Raw genomic sequence first — 27092 nt, 5'->3', positions numbered from 1 at the left:
ACTCATTGGATTAAGCCATTGGGATCTACAACATTGACAACTGTGTGGTCTTTGGAAAGCACTGCCAGGCATCTGCAGAGGCTCCAAGGACTGTTGGGGTTCTCAGTGGCACCTCCTTGTCGTAAACGAGGGAGAGCGCCAGAGCAGGCAGCAGTAGTGGGCCAAGCTGCTTGGTGTCCACATTCTCGGCCATGCAGGCCAGGTACAGGTACTGTGTGGTGACAGAGCTGGTTATAAACACACATGTAGCCCTGGGGGCCACAGCTGATACCAAGGCAAGTGCCAGTGGCAGGTGTGCTGACGTCTGGGGGGGTCCTGGCTGTTGGTGTGCAGCACTATGACTGCTGGATCCTGCCACAGACACATAGCTGAGGAGCCCAGTGGTGGGGACCAGAGGTGTCCAGGCATATAGCTGGAGGGGCTGGCTTCAGGTGAGCTTAGAGGTGCAGGTCAGTGGCTCCAGACAGGGCTGGATCTGGGCCCACATGCTTCTGGAGGGCCCTGGCTTTCAGCAGGGTCTCACCGTGGTGCTCACATAGCAATTTAGGCTGGTGACAGGTGTAAGTACACACTTGGAGGGACTAGTCCCAGGCACCTATGTGGTTGTGGGGTCAGTTCAGGGTGGTGTGTTGCACTTCTGCAGTAGAAGAGGCACAGACTGGCTGATAATCGGGGATCCAAGAGAGGAGAGGGTGGGGGAGGGACTCGGGAGACAGGCATCAGCAAATGAGAATACTTGTGGACAGAACCTGGTGAAATTTGCAGGGGTCAGGCAAATCTGTGCTGGCTTTTGGTTTCTTTGGTGGTGAAAGTTGTCAGGGCCCTTTGTAGAGCAGGTCACTGGGAAATGCAGTCTCTTGCTGTGTGGCTGCTGGGTAGTCCCTGCCTTTCTTCTCATTCCTAGCATCAGTATATGCCCTGGCTTTGCCAGTATATTCAGTTCAGTTCAGTTGCTCAGTTGTGTACAACTCTTTGCAACCCATGGACTGCAGCATGCCAGGATTCCCTGTCCATCACCAACTCCCAGAGCTTTGCTCAAACTCACGTCCATTGAGTCGGTGATGCCATCCAACCATCTCATCCTCTGTCGTCCCCTTCTCCTCCTACCTTCAATCTTTCCCAGCATCGGGGTCTTTTCCAATGAGTCAGTTCTTTGCATAGGGGACCAAAATATTGGAGCTTGATCTTCAGCATCAGTCCTACCAATAAATATTCAGGACTGATTTCATTTAGGATTGACTGATTTGATATCCTTGCTGTCCAAGAGACTCTCAAGAGTCTTCTCCAACACCACAGTTCAAAAGCATCAATTCTTCAGCACTCAGCTTTCTTTATGGTCCAACTCTCACATCCACACATGACTACTGGGAAAGCCATAGCTTTGACTAGATGGACCTTTGTCGGCAAAGTAACGCCTCTGCTTTTTAATATGCTGTCTAGGTTGGTCACAACTTTTCTTCCAAGGAGCAAGTGTCCTTTAATTTCATGGCTGCAGTCACCATCTGCAGTGATTTTGGAGCCTAAGAAAGTAAAATCTGTCACTGTTTTCACTGTTTCCCCATCTATTTGTAATAAAGTGATGGGACTGGATGCCATGATCTTCATTTGCTGCATGTTGAGTCTTAAGCCAGATTTTTCACTCTCCTCTTCACTTTGATTAAGAGGCTCTTTAGTTCCTCTTTGCTTTCTGCCATAAGGGTGATGTCATCTGCATATCTGAGATTATTGATATTTCTCCTGGCAATCTTGATTCCAGCTTGTGCTTCATCCAGCCCAGTGTTTCTCATGATGTACTCTGAATGTTAGTTAAATAAGCAGGGGGACAATATACAGCCTTGACGTACTCTTTTCCCATTTGGAACCAGTCCGTTGTTGCATGTCCACTTTTAACTGTTGCTTCTTAAAAAAAAAAAACTGTTGCTTCTTGACTTGCGTACAGATTTCTCAGGAGGCAGGTAAGGTGGTCTGGTATTCCCATCTCTTTAAGAATTTGCCATAATTTCACAGTCAAAGGCTTTGGCATAATCAGTAAAGCAGAAGTAGATGTTTTTCTGGAACTCTCTTGCTTTTTTGATGATCCAACGGATGTTGGCAATTTGATCTCTGGTTCCTTTCCCTTTTCTAAATCCAGCTTGAACATCTGGAAGTTCTTGGTTCATGTACTGTTGAAGCTTCGCTTGGAGAATTTTCAGCATTACTTTGCTAGTATGTGAGATGAGTGCAATTGTGCAGTAGTTTGAACATTCTTTAGCATTGCCTTTCTTTGGGATTGGAATGAAAACTGACCTTTTCCAGTCCTGTGGCCACTGCTGAGTTTTCCAAATTTGCTGGCATATTGAGTGCAGCACTTTCACAGCATCATCTTTCAGGATTTTAAATAGCTCAACTGGAATTCCATCACCTCCACTAGCTTTGTTCGTAGGGATGCTTTCTAAGGCCCACTTGACTTCACATTCCAGGATGTCTGGCTCTAGGTCAGTGATCACACCGTCATGATTATCTTGGTCGTGAAGATCTTTTTTGTACACTTTTCTGTGTATTCTTGCCACCTCTTCTTAATATCTTCTGCTTCTGTTAGGTCCATACCATTTCTGTCCTTTATTGAGCCCATCTTTGCATGAAATGTTCCCTTGGTATCTCTCATTTTCTTGAAGAGATCTCTAGTCTTTCCCATTCTTTTGTTTTCCTCTATTTCTTTGCCTTGTTCACTGAGGAAGGCTTTCTCATCTCTCCATGCTATTCTTTGGAACTCTGCATTCAAATGGATATCTTTCCATTTCTCCTTTGCCTCTCCCTTCTCTTCTTTTCACAGCTATTTGTAAGGCCTTCTCAGACAACCATTTTGCGTTTTTGCATTTCTTTTTCTTGGGGATGTTCTTGATCACTGCCTTCTGCACAATGTCATGAATCTCTGTCCGTAGTTCTTCAGGCACTTTATCAGATCTAATTCCTTGAATCTGTTTGTCACTTCCACTGAATAATTGTAAGGGATTTGATTTAGACCATTCATACCTGAATGTTCCAGTGGTTTTCCCTACTTTCTTCAGTTTACGTCTGAATTTTGCATTAAGGAGCTCATGATCTGAGCCACAGTCAGCTCTTGGTCTTGCTTTTGCTGCCTGTATAGAGCTTCTCCATCTTTGGCTGTAAAGAATATAATTAATCTGATTTTGGTGTTGACCATCTGGTGATGTCCATGTGTGCAGTCTTCTCTTGTGTTGTTGGAAGAGGGTGTTTGCTATGACCAGTGTGTTCTCTTGGCAAAGCTCTGTTAGCCTTTGCCCTTCTTCATTTTGTACTCCAAGGCCAAATTTGCCTGTTACTCCAGGTATCTCTTAACTTCCTACTTTTACATTCCAGTCCCCTGTGATGAAAAGGACATCTTTTTTGGGTGTTAGTTCTAGAAGATCTTGTAGGTCTTCACAGAACCATTCAACCTCAGCTTCTTCAGCATTACTAGTCGGGGCATAAACTTGAATTACTGTGATATTGAATGGTTTGCCTTGGAAATGAACAGAGATCATTCTGTTGTTTTTGAGATTGCACCCAAGTACTACATTTCACTGTTGTTGACTGAGTGCTACTCCATTTCTTCTAAGGGATTCTTGCCCACAGTAGTAGATATAATGGTCATCTGAATTAAGTTCGCCCATTCCAGTCCATTTTAGTTCACTGCCTCCTAAAATGTCAATGCTCACTCTTGCCATCTCCTGTTTGACCACTTCCAATTTACCTTAATTCATGGACCTAACATTCCAGGTGTATCACAACAAACTGGAAAATACTCAGAGAGATGGGAATACCAGTCTACCTTACCTGTGTCCTGAGAAATCTGTGTGCAGGTCAAGAAGCAATAGTTAGAACTGGACATGAAACAACAGACTGGTTCCAAGTTGGGAAAGGAGTATGTCAAGGCTATATATTGCCATCCTGCTTATTTAACTTACATACAGAATACATCATGAGAAATGCCAGACTGGATGAAGCACAAGCTGGAATCAAGATTGCCGGGAGAAATATCAATAACACAGATGACACCACCTATATGGCAGAAAGCAAAGAAGTTCTAAAGAACCTCTTGATGAAAGTGAAAGAGGAGAGTGAAAAAGCTGGCTTAAAACCCAACATTCAGAAAACTAAGATCATGGCATCCAGTCCCATCACTTCTTTGTAAATAGATAGGAAACAATGGAAACAGAGATTTTATTCTGGGGGGGCTCCAAAATCACTGCAGATGGTGACTGCTGCCACGAAGTTAAAAGACACTTGCTCCTCAGTGAAAAGCTATGACCAACCTAGACAGCATATTAAAAAGCAGAGACATTACTTTGCCAACAAAGGTCCGTCTAGTCAAAGCTATGATTTTTCCAGTAGTCACGTATGGATGTGAGTGTTGGACCATAAAGAAATCTGAGGGCCGAAGAATTAATGCTTTTGACCTTTGATGTTGGAAAAGACTCTTGAGAGTCCCTTGGACTGCAAGGAGATCAAATCAGTCAATCCTAAAGGTTATCAGTCCTGAATGTTCATTGGAAGGACTGATCCTGAAGCTGAAGCTCCAGTGCTTTGGCCACATGATGCAAAGAACCTTTTGGAAAAGACCCTGATGCTGGGAAAGATTGAAGGCGGGAGGAGAAGGGGATGACAGAGGATGAGATGGTTGGATGGAATCACTGACTCATTGGACATGAGTCTGAGCAAGCTCTGGGAGTTGGTGATGGCCAGGGAAGCCTGGAGTGCTGCCGTCCATGGAATCACAAAATCAGTCATACACGACTGATTGACTGAACTGAACTTAGATCGTAAGAAAAACCAGTAGAGAAATTAGGAAAACAGAAAGAAGTATTTCAGTTCTTCTGACTGTTAAGAATATACCTTAACAATCAAACATAGAGATCTTAGTGGTTTATAGAGCCTGACATCAGGGTGAAAACATGAGCAGGAAATAACAACGGTGAAGTTGAAAGTTAAGGTGACATCTCTGGGAAAAGAGAAGTGGTCATGATCTCATCGGTGAGTCTTGCTTGTAATTGTTGCTGTGCGTTTTGTTGCCATGGCTGTCTACTGTTAAAGGTGAATTATTCTTGCATATAAATATTAATATTTGTGAGTGGTGTCCCAGGAAATAATAAATATTAGTAGCATGTGGTGTTGAAGAGGAGTTTTCCTTTGATTGGTATACACATTACTTTGTAGATTCTATAGCTTCTCCACTGCTGATAATCTTTTGGAATTATAGCTCTGTCCTAGTGACTGAACCACGCGTGAATCACCTGGTGTCGCAGTTGCTACTGTTACTACTGCTGAACCAGCCATGTAGAACTCCTTACCTAATACACCAGTGTTTCAGTAGTTCTTGTGGAATGTAGGTGAGATTTCAGGAGTTTAGATTATAGATTTTGTTTTCTGTCTTTAGCAAGCTTGAAGTATTTGTCTTCTTGAAAATTCTGTTGATGTTCTCATTTTAACTATTCACTGTTTTGCTTTAGGTCAGAGATGCGTGAGATTGGAAGGCATGGCAGAGAACTTGAAGAACATTTCTGCTTTTTAGCACTTCGTCAGAAGGATGTGGCTGAGATATACCACAATGGAATAAGTACCAAAGCATCTTCATTGAGGATACTAGGAAACCCTCTTCTTGGAATTTATATATTTAGACACGTTGATGTTGCCTTGAATTATGCTCATAGTAGAAGCATTACTGTAGAAAGTATTATCATGTTTAAGGTTGGTAGCATGAAAGAACTAATATTCAGTTTGCTTTAATTGACCTAAACATTATTTTACTTTCAATATGAATTATTGTTTTAAACTCACATTGTATGAAATAAATAATAGTTATCATCATCATCACCATTTGAAATTTTCCCCTATTTTTGACCCTAGTGAATATGCAGCATAAAATCTTCAAGTAAGCAAAGGCAGGCTTTATCATCTTGGTTTCCTAATGTATATTTTTTCTGTTCTAATTGACTTTATTCTCTTTCTCTCTCTCTTTTGTTCAGACTATAATTAATATCAGAGTGTTTTCAATGTCTTTTTCCAGAACATTGGTATTAATAATTCTGGTTTAGCTAAAGTTACTAAACTCCTACTATTTATTTTAATTAACAGTGTTAGACAATATTAATTACTTTGTTTTGATAATTTTACTATCTTATATAAGGTGTTAGCATTAGGAAAACTGGGTTAGAAGTATATAGACCTCTGAATTGTTTTGTAACTTTTTTGAAAGTCTGAAGTTATTCAAAATTGAGGAAAAAAAAAATCAGTCTTACAGTTGAATTGTAAGCATCAACAGACACAGGTAGGCTAAGATATACTTTCTGGTTAATTGCAGCTTTGCCAAGACTACTAAAATCACAGTAGGTAGAAAAGACCCTGAGTTATGTAACTTAGGATGTGTATACATCCACATAAAACCAATGGTTCATTTGGTATTATTTGGTTATTTTTATTTTATTTTATTTTGTAATTATATATTTTAGTTTATTTTATTTTTTTAATTTTATTTTATTTTTAAACTTTACAATATTGTATTAGTTTTGCCAAATATCGAAATGGATCCGCCACAGGTATACCTGTGTTCCCCATCCTGAACCCTCCTCCCTCCTCCCTCCCCATACCCTCCCTCTGGGTCGTCCCAGTGCACCAGCCCCAAGCATCCAGTATCGTGTATCGAACCTGGACTGGTGACTCGTTTCATACATGATATTATACATGTTTCAATGCTATTCTCCCAAATCTCCCCACCCTCTCCCTCTCCCACAGAGTCCATAAGACTGATCGATACATCAGTGTCTCTTTTGCTGTCTCGTACACAGGGTTATTGTTACCATCTTTCTAAATTCCATATATATGCATTTATTCGATTATTTTTAGATCTTGGGTATTATCAAAGTCATAAAGTGTAATTTATATTAAAATACTGATTTTAGGAGATTTGGAACATACTCAGAAGCTCTGAAAAGCCCATTGATAATGATAGTTAATTTGTTTGTATATCTATACTTCGTCTTCTGCTCATATATGTGGATATGCATTGTACAATGGTCATTAAAATACGTTACTACTTTTATACTATATAACTTTTTTACTGATTATAAAATCAACATTTTCCATACCATTCAATATTTTTTGTAATATCATTTTGAATGACTATATAATATTCCACTGTACAGCACTACCATAAATTTGTTACCAAATTTTTCAATGTTGGGATAGAAATTACTTTTGCTTTGTTTTGTTTTGTACTTTCAAGTAGTACTTGGATTATTCATGTAGGTACATTTTACACACACCTGTGATTATTTGCTAAGAATTAATTGATTAATTCTTATGTGTCAAGTTAGGAGTCACAGGTATGTGTACACTTTCCCAGCTTTTGCTATGTAATGCCCAGTTGTCCTGAGAAAGGTTATACTAACTGCCATTCCTATGCAAAGCATGGGAAATGTTTATTAGCTCTTATCTTTACTATCTCTGTGTATTATATTTTTTAAAAAATATTTGCCAGTCTAATATGTGGTAGTTTCTCATTGTTCAGTTTTTTCTTTTTCATAGTTACTGCCCAGCTTAACATTCTGCAGGTATTCACTGATAATGAGTGAATTGCATATTAATAACTTTTGCTAGATTTTTGTTTTTCTATTTTTTATAATTGATTCATCAGCATTATCAATTCATTAAAGTGAATCTGGAGAGTTAGGGTTTTCATTGTATAATGTTTTATCACTTAGTGCTTTCTTTTTTAAAATAAAAAAGTTTTAAGTTTTTTTTAATAAACTTTTTAATTTTGGAATAAATTTAAATTTACAGAAAAGTTATTAAGATAGTACAGACAGTTCCTGTATACAGTTTTCCCTAATGTTACCATTTCATGTAACTATGCCAACTCTGTTAAAACTAAGAGTCTAATAGTATATATATCAATTATATCTCAATTTAAAAAAATAATAAAATGAAAGAAATCAGCATTGGTACAGTACTGTCTGCTACAAATTTTTGGTTTCTGCCAGTTTTTCTACTAATGTTTTTTCCTCTTCCAGTGTCCAAGTACATAGTACCACACTACATTTAGTGTTGTTTTTAACTTTGAATGAATTATTAGCACATGAAAAAATAAAAGTAATAGAATTGCTGACTTAAAATTTGTACATGTTTTCATATTAACTGCACTTTTCCCCACCTTTTATCACATAATGGTTCATAGTCTTTAAAATTTTTATACTCATTTTTTTTCTTTAAATTTAAATTTATTTATTTTAATTAGAGGCTAATTACTTTACAGTATTGTATTGGTTTTGCCATACATCAACATGAATCCACCACGGGTGTACACATGTTCCCAGTCCTGAAAATTGGCTTACAATTGTATTGTTTTCTGCCGTACAATTTGATCATTTTTTTGTGATGTACAGAAGTTTTGGACTGTTTACAAAGAAGCACGGTTTCGGTTTGTGGGTTTTGGCAATATGGTTAGAAAAGAATTCTCTTTGAGAGTAGATAAATATTTGTATTTCTCTCTAAGTGTTTACATTACTTAAATATTTAATTTATTTGGTATTTATTTTGGTTTATAGATTAAGAGACGAATTTAATGTTTTTCAGGTCCACACCATTTAGTGAATAATCCGGTTTTGCTTCATCTGTTTCAAATGATGCTTTTAATATTATGCTGTACTTTTATAGCTGCTTGGACTTATCTGGACTTTTTACTTTGTACAGTTTTTTCCATCTCTTTTTTGTGGTAGTATTCTTTTTAAAAGTGGTAGTATTCTTTTAAAAAGTACTTAATATCTGGAAGTACATGTCACTTTTCCTATTCCATCATTATTTCTGATTCAAATATTTTTTTCAAAAATTTTGTAGGTTATTCTTGTTTCATCTTCCAGGGAAGTTTTTAAACTAAAACTCATTTCTGTAAATGGATTTTCTGAAATTTTTGTTAAATTTTGTTACTATAGTCTTAGAGTCGATTTAGGGAGGAATTGACATAATTCTAATAAGTCATCCCATTCATCTGGGACATGAATTATCTCCCCATTCTAATCTCTTTCCTTAAAATAGGAGCTAGTTTTACTTTCCTGGTATGAGAGTTTAAAATGTTCTGGTATATCTTTATTGACTTTCTTTTTACCTTTTCCTCCCCAGGTTCTTTTTGGGAAAGTGAAGAAAATTCAGCCTTCACTAGATAAAAGCAAGGTTTCTTTGGATCCTTCTCCTAATTTTGACTGCCATATGTCAAGAAATATACCTTCTCTGAAGGATACCATTGAACTACAAGCCTACAGTTCAGCAGTATGTTAACTTTTTGATTCACTTGACTGTTTGAAAGTCACTGGCCTCACATTGTATGATACAACTCTTAAAACAACTGTCCAAAATATTAAGTGGAAATCTCTTACTTCATTCATATTTGTTTAGGTCATGTAATATGACCTGAATACCAAATAAGCCAATAAGATGACAAGGTAACACAAAGAATATCTGCTTCACAGATACTGCATTTTTTTATGAATTAAAGGTTTGTGGCAACTTTGCCAAGTCTGTTGGCACCCCTTTTCCGTGTAATATGACCTAAATAAGTAAATAGTTAAAGCTGATTTAATATTTGTGATCTGAAAACATTAGTAAAGAAGCTTCTAGATTTGCATTTAATTTTGTTCCAAGTAACTACTTTTATTTAAATGTTTCATAGATTAATGCCTAACTTGCAAAAGAAAGATACTTTGAAATAACCTTACTGATCCTTTGTACTTTGTACAAGGATAAAAGGCTTATGTTTTAGTCATTAGATAGTAGACTAATTATTAAACAGTAATTTTCTATCATATCTAAAAGAGACACTTTTCTAACCTTTTAACCTTTTATAGACTTTTAACCTTTTATAGACGATTAAATTATAAATATCATTATATATAATCATATATATATGATTAAATGAGGATATTTTAGAAGTATCCCACATCGGAGAAGGCAGTGGCACCCCACTCCAGTACTCTTGCCTGGAAAATCCCATGGACAGAGGAGCCTGGTAGGCTGCTCCTGTCTATGGGGTTGCATAGAGTCGAACACGACTGAGCGACTTCACTTTCACTTTTCACTTTTCATGCATTAGAGAAGGAAATGGCAACCCACTCCAGTGTTCTTGCCTGGAGAATCCCAGGGAGGGCGGAGCCTGATGGGCTGCTGTCTGTGGGGTCGCACAGAGTCGGACATGACTGAAGTGCCTTAGCAGCATGCTCCCACATGTAAGATGTATTAAGCTATTGTTATTTTTCTAGTTGACTTTTCCTCCTAGATAAAACACAATATAGTGGTTCCTAGCATATGCAAAACATTGAAGTTTTAATGGAGAAATACTTTTTTATTTAAACATAGATTGTATCTGTTTCTGCTGATATTCAAAGCCTATCAAGGAAAAAATATGTTATGGAGAAAAAAATTCATCTTCAAGAAAACTAGAGTTGAAGAAGACAGGGAGAGGGGAGATGTGTGAAAGATGGTTAACAAATAGCAACATGGAGTTAAATAGATTTTTTAAAATAGAAGCTTATTCAAGTCTGTAAAAATTAATCATCATAAAAATGTTCTTTATCTTCTAGGTATACTTATATGAATATAATATTCTTTCACAGCCAGTAGATAAACCTAGGCAGTGTCTTCCATATGCAATAGTAACAGTAAAATTTATTGGTCAAAAAGTAGATAATGGACACTTTATGACATCTTTGAGATCCCTCTCAACAGGATTTCCTAAGAAAACTGGTAAGAAACATATATTTTTCTACTTAAGTAGCATCTGTGGTGGTCTTACTGCTGAATATTATTTTCTAATACATCATGAATCTCTAAGCAAAATAGGTGTGCTTTCCCTGTTTTTGATTTTATATATCTAGAATTAATGCTGTAACTACTTTTTACTTCTTTTTCTCAGCATTATGTGTGATTCTTCCATGTTGATATATATATAACCATAGTTTCTTCATTTTCACTCATATCTATGTTTATATACACACACACACTCACACACATAATATTCAATTTTATGACTATACATTATACCTCTGAGTATATTTGGACATTTTGTGGTTTTCTTCATATTCCAAGCATTGCTGTTTTAAACATTCATATAAGTGTCTCAGTGCGTATATGCAAACTTTTCTACAGAGTATATATCTACATCAGGAATGTACCACTTAATGTAGAAACAATGTCATGGTTTTCAAAAGTGGTTGCATCAGTTCAGTTCAGTTCAGTCGCTCAGTCTTGTCCGACTCTTTGTGACCCTGTGAACCACAGCACACCAGGTCTCCCTATCCATCACCAACTCCTGGAGTCCACCCAAATCCATGTCCATTGAGTCGGTGATGCCATCCAGCCATCTCATCCTCTGTCGTCCCCTTCTCCTCCTGCCCTCAGTCTTTCCCAGCATCAGGATCTTTTCAAATGAGTCAGCTCTTCGCATTAGGTGGCCAAAGTATTGGAATTTCAGTTTCAACATTAGTCCATCAGGTTACCTTAATTACTCTTTATCATTGCCAGCACAATATACTTTTTTAAAAAAATATTTCTGCCAGACTCACAGATTTGAAAACAAACATATGGTTACCAAAGGTAAAGGTTAAGGGGGAGGGGTAAGTTAAGAGTTTGGGATTAACATGTATACATTAATATATATCAAATAGGTAATCAGCAAGGACTTACTCTGGAAACTCTACTCAGTAACCTTATACAGGAAAAGAATATGAAGAAGAATGAATATATTTATATGTATAACTGAATCACTTTTCTTTATACCTGAAATTAACACAGTATTGTAAATCAGCTATACTCCAATATAAAATAAAAATTAAATTTAAAAAGTTTCTGCCAGCATAGTGAGTGGGATATGTTATCATTATCAGATCAAAAAGAGAATGCTGATGCTGCTGCTAAGTTGCTTCAGTCGTGTCTGACTCTGCGCGACCCCATAGATGGCAGCCCACCAGGCTCCCCCGTCCCTGGGATTCTCCAGGCAAGAACACTGGACTGGGTTGCCATTTCCTTCTCCAGTGCATGAAAGTGAAAAGTGAAAGTGAAGTCGCTCAGTCATGTCCGACTCTAGCAACCCCATGGACTGCAGCCTACCAGGCTCCTCCGTCCACGGGATTTTCCAGACAAAAGTACTGGAGTGGGTTGCCATTGCCTTCTCCCAAAAAGAGAATATTTACCCATTAAAAGCTATTATTTGTCTTTTTCCCCAAGCCCCACACTACCCCTAAACAGTCACCAATCTGCTTTCTGTCTCTATAAGCCTATTCTGGCCATTTCATATGAGTGAAGTCATAAACAGTAGCCTCTTGTGACTGGTGACTTGCTTAACAGTGTTTTCAGGGCCCAGGCATGTTGCAGCATGTATCAGTACCTCATTCCTTTTTGTGGAATAATATCCTGTTACATAGATACATTACATTGTGTTTATTCATTCATCAGTTGATGGCCATTGGGTTGTTTCCACCTTTTAGCAATTATGAATATTTATGCTAAGAACTTTCTTGTACAAGGTTAGGTATAGATGTGTTTTCTTTGCTCTTAGGTATATAGCTAAGGAGTCATGTGATCATACGGTAAGTCTGTATCAACCATTCAAGGAACTGAGACTATTTTCCAAAGTGGCTGCACCATTGACATTTACCTTAACAATGTATGTGGATTAGAATTTCTGCACTTTTCTTGTTTACACTTGTTATTATCTGACTTTTATTATAGCCATTTTGTGGATACAAGGTGAGGTTTTTCAGAGTATAAGTTTTATACTTCGTTAAATGTATTCCTAAGTATTGCACTCTTTTTGATCCTCTTGTAAATAGAGTTGTTTTCTCAATAGTGATTTCCTTGGGATTTTCTATACGCAAGATAGGGTCCATATGCAAATAGAGGTAGTTTTACTTCTTTCTCTCTAATCTAGATGTTTTTTATTCTTTTTCTTGTCTAATTGCATTGGCTAGAACCTCCAGTGGAATGTTAAATAGAAATGGTAAGAGTGGTCATCTTTGTGTTGTTCCTAAACTTAGGGGTAAAGTGTTTATTTTTCCCCAGTAAGTATCATGTTAGCTGTGGGTTTTTTAAAATGTCCTTTACCATGTAGAGGAAATTCCTTTCTATTCCTAGTAAGTTGAGTGCTTTTATCTTGAAAAGGGAAATTAATTATCCTTCAGAATCTTAAAAGGTTTTTTAATGTGAATCTTCTTGTGCATTTAGTGGGGTTGGACATCTTTTTGTATTTGTTGACAATTTTTATTTAACCCATGATTTTCTTAGTCATATACTTTGCCCAACTATCTACTGTATTGTCTTTTTATTAATCTTTTGAAGATACTATATATTTTTGTGTATTCCAGTATATGGAATAATATACTGTTAGTCTCATCCCCATTTTTGAACATATTTCCACTATAGCTTACTATAAATGAAAGTATAATCACAATGGTTATATAATTTGGGAATCTTCATCAGAGCTATTTTTTTTTAACATTTTGTCAAAACTAAATGGCATGTTCTCAATGATATGATTATGACTTCATATATTATTCATGAGCAGTTTCTCATTGTTAGTCTGTTTTAATAATGGTATTTTCATGGTACTGCTTACTTATGTACCCAATAGCTCAGTTGGTAAAGAATCCGCCTGCAATGCTGGAGACCCTGGTTCAATTCCTGGGTCAGGAAGATCCGCTGGAGAAGAAATAGGATACCCACTCCAGTATCCTTGGGCTTCCCTTGTGGCTCAGCTGATAAAGAATCCGCCTGCAATGTGGGAGACCTGGGTTTGATACATGAGTTGGGAATATCCCCTGGAGAAGGGAACGGCTACCCACTCCAGTATTCTGGCCTGAAGAATTCCATGGACTGTATAGTCCATGGGGTTGCAAAGAGTGGGACATGACTGAGTGACTTTCACTTTCACTTAGCTATGAATGCTTTGTGAACATTTTACTTGCTCATTATGCATTTTTATAAGTTCCTTTGTTATTCTGTGAAATTCTTTATGAAGTTTTAGGAATAATCTCTATAAAATTTAAAGAAAATTTGCTTCTATTTTCCAGGTTTTTATTTACATATATTATTTGCCAGAATATTTATTTCATAGTGGAGCAGGGGTAGTGGTTTGCTTTGGCTTCTAGGAAGGATTTTGTGCAAACTTTTTGATCTTCCACCCACCCCCATTTCTTCACCTAATTCCCCTTTCCTTTCTGTTTTTGTTCTCCTGTGGTAGAGGGAAATGAAGCAAGGTAACAGTAGATACAGGGAGATAATTTTACCTAATCATTATATAGACTCTATTATAGAATATCTGCTTGTAGGAAACTAAGAGAAGAAAGACCTAGTCTCTGATAAAAGTATGTTTTTAATTCCTGTTTAATTTTTCTATTTCTTAGTGTTTGTCAGAATTCAAATTTTTATGGCAAAGACATGTTGGTAAGGGGCCTAAAAGACAGAATTTCATGCTACATCATTTATTGGTCAGTTACTCATCCTCTTCTCTTCTTGCTTTTTCTGCTGAGAACATACTTTAATCATCATTAGATTATTTGATAGACTTTTTAGTCAGTGCCACTCATGACATGGTTTACTTGCATTAATAGAGTTGCCTGTAGGAATACTTTTTCTTCCTACTTTTCCTTACTTTCTTATTATTTCCACAGAAAGAACATGCTCTCTGAATAACTGTACAGTGGCCAAAAGAATTGGAAAAGGAAAAGATGCTACTGTCATCTTTGAGCATTTCAGGAAACCTATAGATCCATTTGTTCAGGAAAACTGTTTATGCGATGCGTCAAATTCAGAGATAAATCCTTCCAACTCAGATATTTCTAATTGCTATGGAAATACGCAAAATGGAAACATTTCTGTACTTGAAACATGCAGTGGACATATGGAGTACAATTCAGCAGAATGCAGAGACACTTCTCAATTACTTGCATGTGATTCAGGCTATTCATTTATTCCCAGTAATACCGGAGGAAGTGTTAATAATGGTGACCTCCTAAATCTGACATATCTTAAAGCTATTTTAAGTAGTCTTGCTGCTGCTTTTCCCCTTCATAACAATACTGACTCAAGCACAGTAATCACTTCAAAACTCATCAAAGACCCAAGACTGATGAAGAGAGAAGAAAGCATGGGAAAACATAATACTGTTACAGGTTTAAGTGAGATGTTGCCATTTGAGAAGAGTTTAGATTTTGTTAATTCAGAAATAAACTTGTCATCTATGCCAACTGATCCTGCCTCCACATCTGAAGGCGTGCCTGGTGATCAGACTGTTACTAATTGTTTGGATGCCTCTTGCTTCAGAATTTCTTTGGATGATTCACAAACCCAGGCTCACAACCTGGGCTCTAAGACCTCTGATTGTACAGCTCCCAATACAATTACCATGGCAGGACAATGTGAGAACCAGGATGATTTTTCCTTCCCAATGTTTTTGTCAAATGTAGTTTCAGAAGTTGAAATCCAAAAACACGAGGAAGAAAAAGCTCAGAGATCCCAGCAGAGAGACACCATCCCATTTTTAACTGACGAAAGCAGTGAGTCACATGACTCTTATGAATCAGTGAATATTTGTACAGACAAGTACAGTGGTCCCATCTCTCCAGAATCACAGTTTTCTAATTTTAAAACTGTATGTGAGACTGGTCACCAAATGTCTACACTTTTTCCACTCCAAAGTAAAGAAAGCATACATGAGTACGTTCAGAATACTGGGACGATAAGGAACTTCACCAAGCCGGAAGACAATGCCAAACATGAAGGAAAGCAACGTTTGTGGAAAGGAAATGATCGTTCTTTTACTAATGAAAGAATAGGTAATTACATTTCTTTGAACCAAGACAACAAAGAGGATGAGAGTCTTGATTATTTGCAGGAAAATTGTGATCAAATATTAATTACTCAAGGGTTAGAAAAACCAAAATCTTTGCCATTTACCACAGAAGAGAAGTATGAGCTAGGTCACCTAGCATTGGAAATACAAAACAATCTTACTCCAAGAGTAGAGAGACTTCCACAGAAGCCTCCTAAAAACTCTCTAGAGTATAAAGATAACACTCATACAGATTTTGCCATTTCTCAAAAACTAATGGAGCTGAAATTGGAAAAACCAGATCAAAACTGTGTTAACATTACAGCTGATGCTTTCCAGGAAGCAGAAGACATTCCCCAGACCACACAACTGCCAGCTGTTACTTCATGTCATGATATTAAAACAGCTCATGATGCAAATTGCAGCATAGCTAGAGAACATATCTGTGTTCAAAGGAGAAATGAATATGATCCAGTGTCCCTAGAAAACATTCAAAGAGACTGCAAAGAAACTCCTCTATTTAACAATAAAGGTCAGCATCATACTCAGTTCTGTATTGCACAGTTGAACAATGATGTGCACCGGAATACTGATTTCAGAGAACAAAGTGATAATGATAAAGAAAGCCAGAATGAGGCTGAAATGGAGAACATTGCTTCATCTGTAGAAAACAACATAGGGAATATATATGGAGATGAGAAGCAGAGTTTTCAGACACACAAAACAAAATTTTTTACCAACATAGGTGAAAGGAGGGTGAATAAAGATGACAATAGCATTGAAATTCTGAGTTCTGAAGAATTTTCTACTGCTTTTAAGTTAGCTAGTGGAAAAAAACATATATGCCCTGAGTCTACATCATTAGAAAATGAAGATCCCATTACCGCCATAAAAGAAAAAGATATTCAGAATACTGAAAGGACTGGAGAGCATTTGACTTCCACAGCATTTCTTCAAATTGCAAGTTCTTCGGTACATGTAGCCTCACATGCTGCAGTTGAGATAGCCGATGCTGCAATTCCTGTGGTATGCACAAATCCTGAAGATCACCAAAGAGGCCAGTTTAAAGAAACTTGTTCTGATTTTGGTTTGTTAAGCAAACTTGAGGTTTCTGCTTCTGAAATAAATACAGATAAAAATCGATTCCACAACTCATTTTATCAAACAGTAAGTGCCAACTCAGTTCTTCAAAGCTTCAAATTGGATAATGAGACTGAAGTAGGATCAGAAGAGAGTGATGATGCTTTTCCTGTGAGTATTCCACAGGATGCTTATAGCCATGGAAATGTACTTTATGAAGAATTCGAGGACTCCTATGAGGCTCTAAAGTCTCGCATCGATTGGGAAGGTCTGTTGGGAAGCAGTAATGGGGAGATGGAAGTTTTGAAAAGCACCACAAGAGGTGAGAATCAGGACCAGCATTGCTCTGAGGAACACAGTTGTGCTTCTTCCTCTACACAAAATTATGAACCAGAGCTCGTCCAACCAATTTTACTTCCTGATCTGCAAGTTACGATTACTAATACATTTGTGAAAGGATTCAGTCCTACTGTTGAGTCCCTTGCATCGAAAGATGATTTCTGCAAATATGTAACTGAAGCCACAAAATCAGAAATAAATGAGGAGGAAGAAATTCTAGAATTTGAAATTCATTCTCAGTGTTCTGCTAAAAATTCATATCATCCCTCTGAAAGTGAATTTGGTAATATAAGGCAAGAATCTGGACTAGCAAGTAAATCTGAAACCTCACTTTCTTTGGACTTGAGTCATAATATGCATGTGAATCACATGTCTGAAAAACAAAACAGACCTTTGCTAACTGAACCTTCTGATGTCACAACAGTAAACAAGGAAAACAGATGTTCCCTGACAGAGTCAAAAACCAGTGGTGCTGATACTAGAAGTAAGAAGGAGACAGAATCAAGAATTGGCAAGAGAAAGCCCTGTACACCTTTCAGGGACCAGAACATACCAGATAAAAATTTAAGACATCACAAAATTTATGAGAAGAGGAGGAAGCTAACAAGTCAAGACTCATTGGAATGTTTTTTTTCGTTATCCCAAGAACGAATTAAAACCTTTTCACAGTCAGAAAAACACATTGGGAGTGTCCTGGATATTCTAAATAGAGAAGCATCTTTGTGCAAAAGCCAGTGTCTTTCCAGAAAACTTGACAGAGCCATTCTTCACTTAAAAGATGCTCACAGAAGAGTTTACATGTCTTTGCAGCTGATAACTGAAGTGGGAGAAAATGGAGGGGGCCCTTTACCAAGAGCATATGCAGTAATATGCAATAGTTTCTGGGAAAGTTGTGACCTTCAAGGTTATAGTTCTGTGTCTGAAAGAGGGTATTATTCCACTAAACATTTTCTGTCAAAAAGAAAATACAATATACCTGAAGAGAATAGAGCTTTGGGATTTGAAGTTGATAAATCATTAACTCATGTATCAAAGTACAACTTTTATAGAGCAAATAGAGAGAGACTCACAGAGTGCCTTTCTGAAAATGTGTCCGGTGTCTCCAGTAGTCACACAACAATTCACATGAGAGAATATTGTGATCAAGTGTGTCCAGAATCACAGTTGGCCCTGTGCTCCATGTCTCAAAGTACAAGTCAGTCAGCTTATACTAACAGCAGTGTGAGAAATCCGAAATCATCAGAACTTCAGCCCTTTTCTAGAAAAACTGGATGTCTCTTTTCCCCAGACTGCCCAGATGAGAAACTCACTAAAAAAGAAAATGAAACTGATAGAGAGTTTTCATCTAACATTAGTAAATATGAAAAACTTGAGAACCATTCAGCACTTGATAATAATCAGTATACAACAAAAGTAAACAATTCTGAGGCTAAAGAAATAATAAGTAAAAGGAATTTGATGTCTTTAAGTTGCATAGAAGAAAACAACATAAGTTTTAGTGTGGACCAAAATTATGATGCAACTTGTATAGCCCACCCAAAAGTGGAAACTGACACAGTTATTTCCGTCTTAGAATCAAAGGTGAAGCATTTTTTCAACATTGATATCTACAAACCAAATAACCTTATTTTATCTGGTTATAAAGGAAACCTGGAGGTAAATTTTCCCATAGAAAAATGGACAACTCCTAAGGAGATCTCCAAACCAGGAATTACTACAGGAAACTTCCTTATGGATCCATTAAGTCAAACTCTGATAACAAGCAAAAAGTCTAACAGTATTCCTCAATTGTTATCAGCCGCTCCAGCAACAGACAGTGAGGGAGAATCTCCAAAGTCTTCCATGGCTAAACAGAGCATTACTGCTGTAGATTTTCCAGCAGTGTCTACCATTGCACCACACTGTCTGCAAGGATGTGGTGGAAACGAACTTCAAAAGACAGAATATTGCTCTTCAAGTAAATGCGTTCATATCGATGGGGATGAAACAAATGTTGAGAATTCTGAGGTGACTGTCACATCAGAAACCGAAGAAAGTAAAGACAGTGAGAGGAAGAAAGTATTTCCCGATGATAGTTTTCTGGTCGTAAAAGATAACGTAAAGGGCTCTTCTTCCCAAGAAGGTATTGCAGAGAAAGACGTTCAGGACGGAAAAATGTGGAAAGATAAACAAGCAGAAAAAAGAAAGGATTCAGTTCACATGAACGTGACTGAAGGATCAAATGTTAAGACTGAGTACAAAGATCAAAAGAATAAGATATTAGAAGGCTCCTCCTGCTTAAGTGAGAAAACGATGAAAAACAACTTGATTGATTCTCGTGTAAAGATTAAAAAGGCTACTGAGGCAGTCTCTTTGAGAAACATTGCTTCTAATCAGCGTAACAAAAGAAAGAAAAAGGAGGGAAAAGTTAGCCATGACCTTCAGTGTGACTCCTCATTACCTTCAGAAGTAGCCTGTGACTCCAAACCAGGCATTACAGGGAGGAATCGTATGCCTCATCTGTGTGGCCAGTCTGAACCCTCCAAAGTCTCTCCTCCTCTGAAGAAGAAGTCTACATCATACATGAATGAATTCAAAGAAAAACATTGTCCAAGTAATAATTTGGCTCCTACAGTTAAGCTCACTCAAATTTTGAGGAGGGCAGATGAAACGTCATCTGTACAGATTCTGCAGGAAGAAAGTGAAGTTTGTCAAAATATTCTTCCTTTGTTTGTTGAAGCTTTTGAAAGAAGACAAAAATGTTCATTTAAACAAATCTTGATTTCAAGAGACCTGTTGGTAGAAGAAAACCTGTGGCGTAACTGCAAACACAGATTAAAACCGTGTGCTATTGACTCCTTGGTAGAACTCCAGATGATGATGGAAACTATTCAATTCATTGAAAACAAAAAAAGGCTCCTGGGAGGTGAACCAACATTCCGGAGCTTGCTCTGGTATGATGAGACACTGTACAGCGAGCTGCTTGGCAGACCGCGTGGATTTCAGCAACAATCCAGTTTCTATCCGGCTTTTCAATGCAGATTAAAATATAATGCCTTCTCTGAGCTGCAGAGCTATCATGATCAATTAATCGAACTGTTTGAAGAAACCAAAAGGGGAAACAATTCATACTACGCATACTTAAAATACAAGCGACAAATTGATGAATGTGAAGCAGTAATGAAGCAGTGTTCAGATTGCTTTGACTTTTCTCTTTCTGTGCCATTTACCTATGGAGTTAACTTTGGAGATAATTTAGGAGACCTAGAAACCTTGAGGAAAAGTACATTAAGCCTGATCAGTATGTATGGGGACTATCCCCAAATTGATTCCTGTCCAGGAAAACAAGACCATCTGTGGATTATCTTAGAAATGATCTCCTCAAAAGTTAATTTTATCAAGAGCAATGAGGCAGTAAATATTAAAATAGCTCTTTATGGTCTGGAACATATCTTTTTTGATGCTTCAAAAAGTCTTGTTTGGAAAGAAAAGAGACAGTCTTTCTGCAAAAAATACTCAGAAAGGAACAAAGAAATGGTACTTAGAATGAATCGATGTGCAGTTTCTAAGTTGCAGAAGATATATGATACATTGTCTAAAGATTTAAGCAGTGAACAAATTTCTACTATTGGACTTGAGGAGAATTCAGTGATTGCTTCCAGAGAGTCCAATGCTGTAGTAAACAAAGCAACAGTTAGCATGGAAAACTCTAGGCTTAATGGTACTTTGCTTTCACATCCAGATATCTGTTGTGTTAGTGAAATACTGGATCAAGCTGAATTTGCAGATGTGAAAAAATTACAGGAACTCACTTTGAGATGTACTGATGACTTAGAAATTTTAAAAAAATATTTTCAGTTGCTGCAAGAAGAAAACACAGATGATATTTTTATCACCGAAGAAAATAGTTTGTACATGATGAAAAACTACAGCCATAAGGCAGTAATTTTAAAACCTGAGGCCACTGAAACCTATATTGAAATCGTCATGCTCTCAGAAACAATTCACTTTCTTAAAAACTCAGTGGCAAAGAAACTAGACAAGCAGAGGTTTCGAAGTATGCTTTGGTTTGATTTGTCACTTCTTCCTGAACTGGTTCACTGCCAAGAAAAAATGACTTCTTTCTCATTTCTAAAAGGTAATCCAACAGATTGTCTTTGGAAGGTGATAGAGACTTCTATTTCTGAGCTTAAGAAAGATCTGGATATTATCTACAAATATAATGAAGCTGTTAACTGCTCCTATGCTGTTCGTTTGCTGTCAAGAGAACTTGAAGAACTTTCAGAAATAAAAAACCTTCTTATGAAGTCGGAGTATTCCATTTCCACATACATCAACTTTGTGCCATGTATAGCATCCATAAATTATGGAAGCACTGTGACAGAATTAGAATACAACTACAGTCAGTTTTCCACACTGCTTGGAAGTATAACAGCCACCCCTCGGAAGGATTTAGGGAAAATGGTCCATATTACGAAAGTCATGAAAACGATTGAACATATGAAGATAATATGTGTTAAAAATGCTCAGTTAACCATTTCTTTTATCCTTTGCCAAATGCTGCACAACAGAAAGACTTCCCAACCAAAGAGAAAGAAAAATGCGAATAGTCATATAAAATGTAGGAAGAGTATCAAAAAATCCAGTACCTGTGGGAAGGTGCCTTTAGTTTCAGAGTACACAATTAAAAATGTTTCAAATTCCTCTAAAAAACGACCTATCACTGTAGACAAATGTGGAGACTCTCAGGAACAAGAGAAACATACTGCTGTTCCCAGTTGTAAAAAACAAAAGGTAATGAATGTTTTAAAGTGAGTTTTGTAAGTCTAAGAGAGCGAACTTGTTGAAGCAAACAAGTATGTAGTTTACAGAATTGTAAATATTGAGAATACTTTAAATGTTGCCTTGCAAAATGAATTTACTAATTAACCTTTTAGATTAAACCATTCATATTATCTGTAAAATGATATGAATGACTGTGTATATGAGAGATGCCTTAACAAATGTCTAACTTTAAACTTACAAATTAATTTTTTATTAGAAAACGCTTCTTGGAAGGTTGTGAATTTTAATAATTGCTTAAGAGAAAGTCTATATTATGAGTGAGCTGTATTGAGTGAGTGACTAAGTATTTACTGAATAGCTTCTGTACAACAAGGCTATACTTAATGTTATAAATATTAAAAATTGACAGTGAAGTCTATGTTCTTGACCATTATCACCCACACAGAGAAACAGTAGCAATATTTTAAAATATTTAATTATGAAGGAGTTAGAAGTTGTCATACATAAGTACATTTTGTTTAACAAAATTTATACAGCATTTATTAAATAGTTGGCAATGTTGTAATGACTGTACAAACATTAACTGTTTTTATTCTTCACAAAGTGCTTTTTTCATGTTTTTTCAATGATTTAAAGGGGAGAGGTTCTAAATGTAGTTATAAGTAGTAAGTCACCGGGTCTTAGGAAAAAAGTACTGTTTTACAGAATAAGAAAAATCCACACTTGACTGACGTTACATACCGTGGGGCTGGGTGACTGGCTTACTGAGAAGGAGATAAACACAGAGTAGGCTTCCTACTTGTTGTAAGACGTGGGTAAAGAGAACGTTGCTAATTGCTTTTTTACAAAATTTTTCCAAACATTTTTCAAATATGAGACGTTCAACAGAGTCACTGATTTTTAAAGGAGAGGATCATTAATGAAGATAGTTTCAGATGGTGCCTTTTAGAGGATGACAGAACAAGCAATTGCAGATGTCTGATAAATAAAATAATTAATATATTGTACTTTAAACCATCAACAATGTAGGTTTTTGTATTTTTTAAACATAGGTTAGCATGAAACATGTCACAGAAATCAAAAGAGAAAAGTCAACATTCAAGCATGCAAGGTAGGAGTTGCCATCAGCCCTGTTTGATGAAAAATTGAATAAAATTGAGCATGTATTATGGAGCAATACTTGAACATTTACTTACTACCTCTTTGGGGTTTACATGTAACTTCAGGGACAAGAGTGTGCTAAGGAGGGGGGAGGTTGTTTCAGTCTCTTCGTTTGAGTTTCATTATGCATCAAAAGGGGTGTCCCATAAAAGGTGTTTTTACAGTGATTTAAAGGGTAAGGAGTGTCTAAGTTCAGTTAAGAGTGATAAGGCAGCTAGAGCTTAGAAAAGAGTGATGCTTTACAGAGTAAGAAAGTAAAAGTCATATTTGACAGACATTATTTAATGAATTGATGGGGCTTCATGACTGGCTTAGTAAAAAGAACATCAGAATGGGACAAGTGATCAAATTGAGTTTTTTAAACTTGTGAATTTCACAGACCTGTCAAATTTCAAGACTGGTTTAAAAGATACAAATTGCCAAGTTATATTACTGAGAACTTAAGTCAAACATACACATATTATACTACTGTTCCATGAAAGGATTGTATTAACACCACAGTACAGAAAGAACATGACTTCACAATGCTAGATCTTTAAATACTTTTTTAATTCGTTATTTTTAGTAAAAACAAACTGCATTATTTATATTTTTCTAATTTTGACATGAAGTAGCACCACTGGACTTGTTGACCATTTCTTGTTTCATTCAACTCTGTAAGATTTTCAATTTATGACAAGCTGCATTTTTCCCATTTTTTTCCATCCTATGAAGGAAAATGAATAATAGGAACGAAAAAAGATAAGCATGTCATCTGTCTCGTTTGGTTTTGCCTCTCTAAATACAATCTTTTATTTACTCCATTTCTAGAATCTTCTACCTGGCACAGATGACTCTGTGAATAATCATGGAGTGGCATTAAGATGAATAGGCTCTCAGAGGCCCTTCCCTGGTGATCCAGTGGCTAAAGACCCTGTGCTCCTAATCCAGGGGGCCTGGGTTTGATTCCTGGTCAGGGAACTAGATCCCGCATGCCACAACTAAGACCTGGTACAGCCAAATAATTAATTTTTAAAAAATGAATAGGCTATCAGAAGGATAACAGAAACCAGTTCTGTAACCATCTCAGTTTTGTTACTAAGTATAAGTAGGTACTTGCTATTCAAAAAATCAAACTCTGCCTCCCTTGGCAGGGGAATGAATTCTAATATAAAGTCAATATAGGGTGTCATTGTCCTAGAAGAACATTCTCTAAGAGTGTGCCTTAGATGCATGGGTGGTTCAGTGGTAGAAATCTTGCCTGCCACGCGGAAGGCCTGGGTTCACGTCCCAGCCCATGCAGCCACAGCATCCCCTTTACTGCTCTTGTGGCTCAGCTGGTAAAGAATCCACCTGCAATGAGGGAGACCTGGGTTCGATCCTTGGGTTGGGAAGATCCCCTGGAGAAGGGAAAGGCTACCCACTCCAGTATTCTGGCCTGGAGAATTCCATGGACTGTATAATCCATGGTGTCACAAAGAGTCGGACACGACTGAGTGACTTTCACTGCACTAAAAGGACAGATCATACAGGCAACTGTCAATCTGTAAGGTTGAGACGTCACTGAAACATCATTGGAAATGTGATAAAATCAAAATTGCACTTTGTGGAAACTGTCAAATATTATATTGATGACAATGCAGGTTGTCATTCAAGTGCCTTTTAAGGAGGCTAAGGAGGCTGAACTAAGTAAAATAAAAAACTAAGTAAAATAAGGGCTTTTAGTTTCATGAGTGGGATATACAAATTCCAGGCCAAAGATGAATTTGTCTTGACTGTGGAAGAATGGTCACCTTTATCTTTCAACTTGTTCTTTTCCACTTGTAATTCAAAGAATTGGTTGAGACACCAAAAAGTATAATTACCTTGGGGACCTATTGGACTCTTTTGTTCTGGACATTCCATAATGAATGCTTCCTTCAGACTTCATTGAGACTGTCTCATTTAGATAGGAATGCCAAGGATGTTCAGTTGGCAAGAAATTTTGGAAGTCTGCTTCTCCTATTCTTGACCTTAAACAGACAAAATACCTCAGTCATTTGTGAAAACAGAAGATAATCTTTGAGCAGGGAGTCACAGCTGGTGGTTTCACCAGCTCTGTGTATCACTAGGCTGGAGGTATATGAATTAGAAACTACTGCAAAAAAATTAAAATCAGGAAATGTCTGAAGCATAAAATAATTTATTACAATATTGACAGCACTCTATATTTTCAGATGTATTGGAAAAATATTTGAAATGTGGAATGTATCACCTTCAACATGAAAAGTAGCTAAATTCAAATCAAGGGAGTAAAACTGGGGAAGTGTTTCTTGTATAGTGCCAATACAAAGAGAAAAATGTGAAATCTTAAGAATTCTTCTCCCAAGTAAAATTTTCAACTGTGTCTTTATATTGAAATTTTGTGACTGTATGTTTACAGTTGTTTGTATGTATGTATGACACGTAACAACCCACTCCAGTGTTCTTGCCTGGAGAATCCCATGGACGGAGAAGCCTGGTAGGCTGCAGTCCACGGGGTCGCACAGAGTCGGACACGACTGAAGCGACTGAGCAGCAGCAGCAGCAGCAGGACACGTAACAGGACTCTGAGGTCTCATTCTGAAAGTGAAAATGAAGTAGGACCGGATTCATCTGGCAGTCTGAAAAGAAGCCACATCTCTCCAAAACAAGTTGAAACTCAAAAATCAGTACCTTTAATGAACCTGAAAGATTCAGAAGATGAAAAAGATTTAACTAATATTTCATTTGCTACTTCAGAAGATTTCACCAGACAACAAGGGAACTTAAGTAGCACAAAGAAAAGAAATAGAAATCTTAGTGCTGCTCAAACAAAAAGTGAGAAGAAAACTTGCTCTGCTTTGGCAGTTTTTGACCAAAAAAGTATAGATGACACATTTTCAAAAGACCAGGAGATGCCTCCACAGAAATTTCTTAAAAATCCCCCAGATACTGCAGAGAAATCCTGTCCCTCAGACATAAAACCAGGAACTGATGCTTCTCTGAATGCATCAGAACCTGGTTTTGTTTTGTGAGTGATAGCCATGCCACTTTAGAAATGACTGACTTTGAACCTCAGGATATTGAAATATTAAATTCATCCATTAATTATACATGCACCAGTTCTCCAAAACCCATGCATATCCAGAACAAAATTCCTGTTGTGCAAATAAATAAAGCACGACCTGCAAAAACTGAGTCAAAAGAAAAATACATGAAGGACACATTGAATTTCAGTACTATACCCGTAGAAGCCTGAGAACATCACCCTTAATGTGAATCAAACAGTAGAATACTCTTTGTCTGAACAACAGAATTCAAAAGTCTTAGCTCAGAATGCTGCCACATACTTGAATGAAATTCCACAGTCTACATATACCCCAAAGTGTGACTCTCTCTGGGTGCTCATTTGAAACTTCACATCCTTACTATTCTTGGTGTGTTTATCGTTACAGCAGCAGCGATGGCAGTTCCACTCCCCAGACATACCAGGGAGTAACATTCTATGAAGTACAGCCACCTCCTCCTGGGATGTTGACTGCAGTTACAAGTCATTTTCAGAATACCCCTTCTCATCTTTTGTGCTCTCAATATTTTGGATACTTTGCTGGGGAGCCACAAGCAAATGACTTTGCGCCAGTGAATGACTATTTCCCACCTCAAATGCCTGTCTACAATTTTCAGCAGCCAGTTTTTTCACAGTATACTCCGCATCAACCATCTACTCCGTACCCTTGCTCTCCTGATTTAGATGCGCTTCTAGAAGCTCCTTGGACTTACGGTGAGTTTCACAAGCCTTAATGCTTGCTTTCTAGAGTTTTCACTTTTATCTTTGTACATTTTTGTAAGTGGAATTTACAGCAAGTGGTGAGATAACATTTTTCTGTGAAGGCTTGTAGAATTGTTTAAATATCAGGCA

The 27092-nt window shown here is 37.2% G+C and overlaps 1 protein-coding gene across 10 annotated transcripts in view; it reads left to right on the top strand.

Moving 5' to 3' along the window:
- The window catches only part of TEX15 (testis expressed 15, meiosis and synapsis associated), a 76223-nt gene that overhangs the window by 45597 nt on the left and 3534 nt on the right, over positions 1-27092 (top strand). For 9 of the 10 annotated variants that reach the window (XM_086380925.1, XM_086380928.1, XM_086380924.1 and 6 more), the window contains 6 exons: positions 5490-5727; positions 9154-9300; positions 10608-10770; positions 14691-22042; positions 23086-23144; positions 26629-26954. In XM_086380925.1, coding sequence (XP_086237051.1) covers positions 5490-5727; positions 9154-9300; positions 10608-10770; positions 14691-22042; positions 23086-23144; positions 26629-26954 — 8285 coding nt within the window. Of the gene's footprint in view, positions 1-3759; positions 5014-5489; positions 5728-9153; positions 9301-10607; positions 10771-14690; positions 22043-23085; positions 23145-26628; positions 26955-27092 lie in introns of those variants that run through there. The other variant, XM_086380932.1, reaches the window with a different exon arrangement.

This window comes from Bos grunniens, chromosome 27 (genome assembly GCF_055505025.1).
Source record: "Bos grunniens cultivar Pamir isolate PY7600 chromosome 27, Bosgru_T2T1.0, whole genome shotgun sequence".
Classification (NCBI taxonomy): domain Eukaryota; kingdom Metazoa; phylum Chordata; class Mammalia; order Artiodactyla; family Bovidae; genus Bos; species Bos grunniens.
This window is presented reverse-complemented; position numbering and strand designations above follow the sequence as displayed.